At 36.0% G+C, this 8,707-nt stretch overlaps 1 protein-coding gene across 4 annotated transcripts in view; it reads right to left on the bottom strand.

The window, feature by feature from the left end:
* Nucleotides 1-1,781, bottom strand: part of slc6a8 (solute carrier family 6 member 8) — a 38,545-nt gene extending 36,764 nt beyond the window's left edge. For all 4 annotated transcript variants that reach the window (XM_016546485.1, XM_016546486.1, XM_016546484.1 and 1 more), the window contains exon 1: nucleotides 787-1,781. In XM_016546485.1, the coding sequence (XP_016401971.1) occupies nucleotides 787-1,081 (295 nt within the window). In that variant the 5' untranslated portion in view covers nucleotides 1,082-1,781. The remainder of the gene's footprint in view (nucleotides 1-786) is intronic.
* Between the last annotated feature and the right edge of the window lie 6,926 nt (nucleotides 1,782-8,707).

The raw sequence follows: 8,707 nt of genomic DNA on the forward strand, positions 1-8,707 counted from the left end.
TTTTCCCATCGTTAAACTAGCAAAAGTGGATTCGGACACGCCCTAAGTGCACCTGCGCTTTAGACCTTGCGCTTAGATCATTAAAATAGGGCCCTAAAACTTCACTTGAAATGCGTGTTTATGCTATGTTTGTTATTTGCATATACAATTTTTGCTGAACCTCTGAGCAACACATAGCAAATTAATACTTATTTTTAATTTTAAAATTAATAATCATATATAAGTAATCCCTTTACGGTTGTAGTAGAATAATTTAGTTATAGAGTCAAAAAGCAGAAATAAAACATATGCAGATATATGCATATTCTGAATATATATATATATATATATATATATATACACACACACACACACACACGCACGCGCACACGCACACATATATAAACCAGTATGTGTGTAGAAATTTATTTTGGAGCCTCTCTAGGTGTGTGTGTATTACTGCATTCCAAAAATAATGAGCCTCTCAAGGTATCAATACACACAAATGCATACATTATATAAGTATAATATATGAATGAATGAATATTCATTCATTCAATATATACATATAAGACATTAGAACATTCTAAACTAATTGTTAATGATTTAAAGATTAACTTCCCCATCAATAATACGATATGCTTGGCAAAGGCAATGAATGAACGAACGAACGAATGAATGAATGAGTCAGTTGAGACACACAGGTGTCCTCCACCGTGCAGTGACGTCACGGGGAGAGCGGGTGCGGGGCAGTCATCTGAAGGGATCTGAATAGGAATGTGCTGCAGAGTCATCAAGACGTCTTACCTCCACCATTTTTGTAGCACAGGTACGGGAAGCGCCAGACATTCCCCAGACCCACGGCGAACCCCACACAGGACATGATGAAGTCCATCTGCCTGGTCCACGTCTCTCGCTCGGGGAAACCCTGCTTCTTCTCCGCCGCCGATATGGTTCCAGTGACCGCTGATATGGGCCCGCCGTTGAGGGTCCCATTGACGCCTTGATGCGCGTTTCCATTGGGAATGAGATGGCCCTTCTTCTCTTCCACCAGGACCATGTTCAGGGCGCAGCAGTCTGCGTCCAGAGAGGATTTCTCCATCTCTCGTGTAAACAAAGCAACCGAACCTCCAGTCAAAAATAAATATGTGATCTCTTATTGTTTTTGGATTAAGTCAATTTTCTTTATTCACACCAAGGTGTCCCTTTTGTTCCTCTTCAGGTGCACGGGATCTCTTTTTATTTAATAAAATCTGCAGTGCTAATTCTTTACGGATGTATTTTCCGTTTCTCCTCAATGTCAAACGGTCACAAGGGATGGCAGTTTGATTCTCTCGGCGAAATTGGCAACGGCTATTATTGGTTTGTTTAATCAAAAACGCGTTTGGAAAATAAATAATAGATCATAAAAGGGAAAAAAGACACTGATTTGAAACAGCACCTTCAAAAACAATCCACGAAACACTTAAAGGTGAGTCTGAAGAATCGCATGGGCACTTGAATCTCTCAGAGAGAAGGCGACTGAGGAGACGGCGAAACCAAAGCGGCCCTTTGCGCGCTGATCAGATGAATGTAATGGAATTACATTCACGAATTGATCGCCTAAATCTCTTCAGACCATCGTTCTCGTCGGTATTTAACACCCAGAATGTATAAATGAGACGCGAGTCGGTGTCTACGGGAGGTGCGACTGCTGCTGTTGCTCTGTGCGCGCGGACGGACTGTCTGATGCGTCCGCGTGAAGCCGCTTGGTGTTTTATCGGGCTCGGTAACGTCATTTGGAGCTCAACCCTCCCCCTCTTGTCCCGCTTAAGGAAAACGGAATGGAACGCTCACGTACGCTGCACACTACACACTGTATACTACGCACTACACAGCAAGTGGGATTCTAGCTCACTGGAGCTCCGCGCGAGATCAGATCTGAAAGATTTTATCGCAGTTCGAATGCATTATGCAATTCATTGCAGTTTAGTTGCGTTATGAAAACAATAATAATTTTTTTTTTTTAAATCGGCATAAATGAACGGCAGTTAAACTGATTGTGATGTAGGCTACTTGTGTTTCTAACATAAAATGTACTTGTATTTATAGTATCCATTTATTTTACATATAAGTATATACATATATGTATATAATTATATAGATGCAAACATATATATATATATATATATATATATATATACACACACACATGCAGATTTAGAAGACAATGACACCTTACAAAGAGCATAGCATATACCAAATGGGATTAAATGTGTTTTGAACAGTCCATTTGGGACTGTTTAACAGAATAAACTATGTTTTTATTTTAAGAGCCAGAAATAGCAAAAGGCTAACAGTTTCCAATGAAAAGAGGACATTTGTAACACACACAAACAAGCAAACGCTCTCTCTTTGACTCTCTCTGGAGTGGAACGAAATGCAACAGCTGGAGACAGTCCTCACAGGACCCGTGGATTTAGAATAAATGAAAAAGTAAGGAGAGAAAAAACCTCTCCATCTGGTGAAATATGACGCGGATCTGGGATTCAGGCGCTCTCAACTCAACCGCTCAGTTATGATTTTTAGTAGTGGAACAGAAAGTGGGGATTATCCAAAGAGATAAAAATTCCCTTGGCAACATGTGTTTACATACACACAGTGTCTCTGTCTTTCTCACACAGTCAAACACACACACACACATGCAGATTCCTGGAGCTTTTGGCCCTTTGTGACAGATATATCTGACAGGAAGTGATGAAAACCCTTTAATGATTCTGTAGCAACCTGTCAGCTTCCCTTCATCACACTGCCATTAACATGACATAACACCTGCAATTAATGCCCTTTGTCTGTTCATCATACATGATCTAGCACAAAAGAAACTGATTGTAGTGAATCCACAGCTTTGTGATCCAAAGAGTGCATCTGTGAAATACTACTGATGGAACTAGTTATATCAACCTTCTCAGCTAAATTTACTGATTCAAATGCACAAGCTCTGCATGTGAAGCCAAACTAAGCCAAACTCATGCAGTGGATTTATCTTTAAAAAATTGAGGAAAAAAATATATTCATTTTATATTTTCACCAATAAATAAATAAATAAAAATAAAATAAAAACATCAAACTAGTGTTTGTCATACATTGTAAAAATTCTTTGTTAAGTAACCCTAAAAATGTGTTTGAAGTAGTAACATCTAAAGTAACTGGTAATATTTATGTCAAAAATATTAGATTAATATTAGAATATGAACCAAAATACATTGAATAAACAATTAAAATTCATTTTCAAGGTTCTGTTCAAATGGAAATCTCATTTGAGAAACTGCTGCACAATGAAGCTTTTTGAATTTAGTTTAAGGGCAAATTGGGACACTTTTTGACTGTAATATTAGATCAAAAGTTACCCGAATTGACTTTATAATTGCAATATCAATAAAATACTGAATTTTGTTAATGCTGTTACTCAGTTTGTCACATAGAGGAGCAGAATGTCTCTGCTACTCATTGACTAAAAACATTTTATTGCTGAATATACTGTACAGTAGCTCATGCGCTGCAGGCCAAATCCAGACTGCTCGGGATTCAACATAGCCTTCATTAAGTGGAGGACGAGATGCAGAAAGTGAGAAGATGAGGAGAGTAAGCTTAGGCAGTGTATGGCATGCTGTATTGCATATATTGTCATTCCAGTGATCTCCTCTTGTATTAAATCATTCATGTCTTTAAGATGAGATTCCCTCTTTTCCACCTGGGCCACACACAAACACACACACAGAGCCACACTCTGCCAAATGTCTATCTCTGCCCTCATTAATTATCTCTCGCCTTAGCTAAATTATTTAACCCATCTCAAGGTCCTCTCAAAGCATTCTCACAAACATACACACAACTGCACCAACATGAGTTTGGATTCGCTCTTAAAGGGATAGTTCACCCAAAAATGAAATTTGCTGTCATCATTTACTCACCCTTATGTCCAAACTTTTTTCTTCTGTGTCCACGAAACACTTAAAGGTGAGTCTGAAGAATCGCATGGGCACTTGAATCTCTCAGAGAGAAGGCGACTGAGGAGACGGCGAAACCAAAGCGGCCCTTTGCGCGCTGATCAGATGAATGTAATGGAATTACATTCACGAATTGATCGCCTAAATCTCTTCAGACCATCGTTCTCGTCGGTATTTAACACCCAGAATGTATAAATGAGACGCGAGTCGGTGTCTACGGGAGGTGCGACTGCTGCTGTTGCTCTGTGCGCGCGGACGGACTGTCTGATGCGTCCGCGTGAAGCCGCTTGGTGTTTTATCGGGCTCGGTAACGTCATTTGGAGCTCAACCCTCCCCCTCTTGTCCCGCTTAAGGAAAACGGAATGGAACGCTCACGTACGCTGCACACTACACACTGTATACTACGCACTACACAGCAAGTGGGATTCTAGCTCACTGGAGCTCCGCGCGAGATCAGATCTGAAAGATTTTATCGCAGTTCGAATGCATTATGCAATTCATTGCAGTTTAGTTGCGTTATGAAAACAATAATAATTTTTTTTTTTTAAATCGGCATAAATGAACGGCAGTTAAACTGATTGTGATGTAGGCTACTTGTGTTTCTAACATAAAATGTACTTGTATTTATAGTATCCATTTATTTTACATATAAGTATATACATATATGTATATAATTATATAGATGCAAACATATATATATATATATATATATATATATTAGTAAATAAATAACTAATTAGTTTATAGTTTTCTTTCTTTCTTTCTTATGATCCAGACAGTGAATTAAGTTAATTAGATAGCAGATAAATTAATAATCAAAAAACATGATAACTTGTTTTCAAAAACTTAAGTGATTTTGGGGAATGGGGCTAAAGACTATGACCCATTGACGTCAAAGAGGGCAATTAATTATTTAATACAAACTTTCTTTCACCATTACTTTTCTCAAAAATGTTTATCCATAAACACTTAATGTAATTAAATTTAAAAAAAGAAATACTAACATAAATAAAATTGTATTTCTTAAATAAAAATATATATTTTTAAATTGAATAGAATTTTTTGATTGTCATTTAGAGACTAGAAAGACGTACAACACATGCGTGAATGCAGTCAGTAGGTGTAGTATGCTATCTAGCAAACATACCCACAGTCTATGTAGTGCCCTGATGACTATTAGTCATCAACCACGTGCCTCACGCTTTTTGCATTACAAAATACATTAACCTCCTACTGACCACAGAAGATGCCATTGTCCCATTCTGGAAAATTACAAACTTACATGAAGCGCTGCTGAAGATTTTCCATTGATTTGACATGCTCTGCCAAGTGGTGAACTAGAAATAAAAATAAACAAATTTATATACAGAATTAGAATTATTTTATTCACACAAATACACAGACTCATAGAAATCAATCAATGAGTTTTATCTCTTTTACCATGGTAAGTACAGTTTACATTAATTTACCAGTTACTAGTTATTGTTACGACAGGAAAACTATGGTAACTTTTTATGGTAACACCATTTTAAAAATCCATATTAATTCATGATGGATTAACAGTAGTAACAATATCTGTAGCAAATGCTATTTTGCTAGAAACTGGCTACAATGGAAATTTTTGTAAAGGCTAATTCTACCAAAGTCAGCAGCAGGTATTGAGTGCAGTGGTAGTTTTAGTAGAGTTGTTTGTCCTGAGGCTGTAAAAGGTGGGAAAGGTTTGTCCTTGTGGGACCACAAAATTATACTGAGGTCAGATTTGTCCAATAATAACCCTAAAATCTTTACAGGAACTTTTTTGGAAAGATTTTAAGATTCTTGAAAACCACACATGTATATATGAATAGTACTCATAGCTTCAGTGAGTCATACTATAAACATCTCTGGATCATATTGACTGTTGCAAATTACAGTGGGGCGTTGTGTGAACTGTATGTGGCTGTTCGAGGAACCCTGCTATGATTCAAGGAAACCCCACATCTTATCTCCATGACGAGTGAATTGCGGTCATAGGGGACAACAATTCACGATCCTATTTTTTTCTTCTTCATAACTGAACCAACAGTTTGGCTCCAGGGCAAATGGGTGGTAGGGAAACATGCAACTTTCTGTTCACAATGCAAAGCAAACATGTTTATACATGTTTATATTCCATCTGTGTCTTTGTTACAGATTTAACCATGCATGAAACAATCTTTAAGTCTGGGAATTAAAGAAATGGAGAAGTGAAATAAAGAAGCTCTGGTCATAAGTATAATTTACAGTTTTCATGTTGACTAACGGGTCAGGAGAAACACAAGCCCCGAATACGTTAAAATTAGGCAGCTTTGATCTCAGTAACCTTTAAAATAGCTTTTTCCTGTCACGTTATTATATACACGTCACAAATATGTTTTACCATACTAGGCCGTTCATTTATTTGACCACAATATTTACGTACGTTAAGAAATTGTTGGCCGTACAGTATATTCCTTAAACAGCTTCTGCTTTGATTAAGTGCTTTAATGTACTGTCTGTTCATTTAACCATTTCAGAATCATTTTCCTTCTCAATAAAACGGCAAAAAAGTCCCTTTAGGGGTGCAACAGATTGTCACTGGGACAGTACTGTTAAAGGGACAGTTTTATACTTAATTTATACCTAAATAGTACACAGCAGTACTACTCTAAGGTACTAATTGCACCTTATAGGGGTAAAAAAAAAAAATAATACAAAATTGTCCCATTAAGGGAACTGCCCCAGTAACAAGCTATTGTACCCTAAAGGTACAATTTTTGCACTGTTTTTCTATTTTAATATACTTATAATATACTTAATATACTTTAAAACATAATTTATTTCTGTGATACAAAGCTGAATTTTCATCAAATCATTCTAATATGCTGATTTATTATCAATGTTGGAAACAGTTGTGCTGCTTAATATTTTTTGGAACCTGTGATAATTTTTTTCAGGATTCTTTGAAGAATAAAAAATTAAAAAGAACAGCATTTATTCAAAATAGAACTCTTGTCTAACAATGTAAGTCTTTACTATCACTGCTCATCAATTTATTAACACATCCTTGCTGAATAAAAGTATTATTTTCCATCAAAAAAAAAAAAGAAAAAAATTACTGACCCCAAAACCTTTGAACAGTAGTGTATAGTTTTTTTAAAAATATATATTTTTATATTCAAGTTAAAAAGTTCCACGCTTGCTCATGCACTGCATTGAAATTGGTGTAGAAACAATTTGTACTCAGAAATTGCTAGTAAATTTCACAATTACAAAGAAACAAGTAAAACATTGAATTAAACATGAAAGTTTGAAGTAGAAAAACTAAAATGGTATTTTCTTGTAAAACACATTCCAATAATCTTTGTTTTATTCGCAACTTCGAAAAAATATTTGGACCCACTTTATATTAAGTGGCCTTAACAACTATGTACTTACATTTAAATTAATAATTTGGTACAATGCACTTATCGTGTACATACATGTTTTTACATTGTACTTGTATTTTAAAAATACCTGCATGTAATTACATCTGTAATTAATTTCTGTAATTACATTTATAATTACACAGTTGACCCATCCCTTACACCTTAACCCACCCTTAAACCTACCCATACCACCAAACCTGTCCCTAACCTTACCCGTATCCCACCTCAATAGCAGCAAAAGTGCTTTGCAATACAATATGAACACAATAAGTACATTGTACTTAATTTTTGATGCAAGTACATAGTAGTTAAGGCCACTTAATATAAAGTGGGGCCAAATATTTTTTTTTACAGTGTAGATGCAAATGATATGTCATTGTTAGTGGTTCACTTCCACAATTTAGGAGCGACTGCATTTATACCAATAATATACAAATAAATGTTTTGTTCACCAGGCCGCCTTTTCAAGCAGATTCAACGTTTGATGCTGCAATAGAGATCAGACAGAACTGGGCTTAACATTCATGCAAAAGCACTCCATTCTAATTGAGAAAATGTCCTGCGTGGCAAAACATATGGCCTGCATATTGGAACCCTCTTCAGAAAAAAAAGAAAAAAGATTGCGTAGAAGTCTTTCTTAAAGCCAAATGGTGTAAGCTAACCTGGTTCAGGGCCTCCAGGCACGGGCGAACACTACTACGATTGCACTTTCACGTTTCTATCGATCTAAGTTTAGTTCAGAATAGACCCCGTGACTTCAAGAGCAGCTGCCTTGCAAAGGTTATGGCCCTTTTTTTATAGCGCCTTAGAAATAGCAGCTGCGTGGAGTCACAACCCGAGCATAACTATCACCCCCATCTCAGACTTTGACACACTTGCTGATTAAACAGTGTAGGGTATGATGATACTGCTGGAATAATGATCAAACAATTCAACTGTGACAGACGTTTTACCTTATACACTACCATTCAAAAGTTTGGGGTCAGTAAGATTTCTTTTTTTTTTTGAAAGAAATTAATACTTTTATTTAGCAAGGATACAATATGATTAAAAGTGACAGTAAATACATTAATATTCTTACAAAAGATACCCGTTTTTAAAACAAATGCTGTTCTTTTGAACTTCTAAACTTTCTATTCATCTAAATCCTGAAAATCAGCATATTAGAATGATTTCTGAAGGATCATGTGACACTGAAGACTGGAGTAATGATTCTGAAAATTCAACTTTGCATCACAGAAATAAATTATATTTTAAGATATATTCAAATACAAAACAGTTTATTTAAATTGTAATAATATTTCACAATATTAC

The sequence above is a fragment of the Sinocyclocheilus rhinocerous genome, unplaced genomic scaffold, assembly GCF_001515625.1.
Source record: "Sinocyclocheilus rhinocerous isolate Xijiao unplaced genomic scaffold, SAMN03320098_v1.1 scaffold99, whole genome shotgun sequence".
NCBI lineage: Eukaryota > Metazoa > Chordata > Actinopteri > Cypriniformes > Cyprinidae > Sinocyclocheilus > Sinocyclocheilus rhinocerous.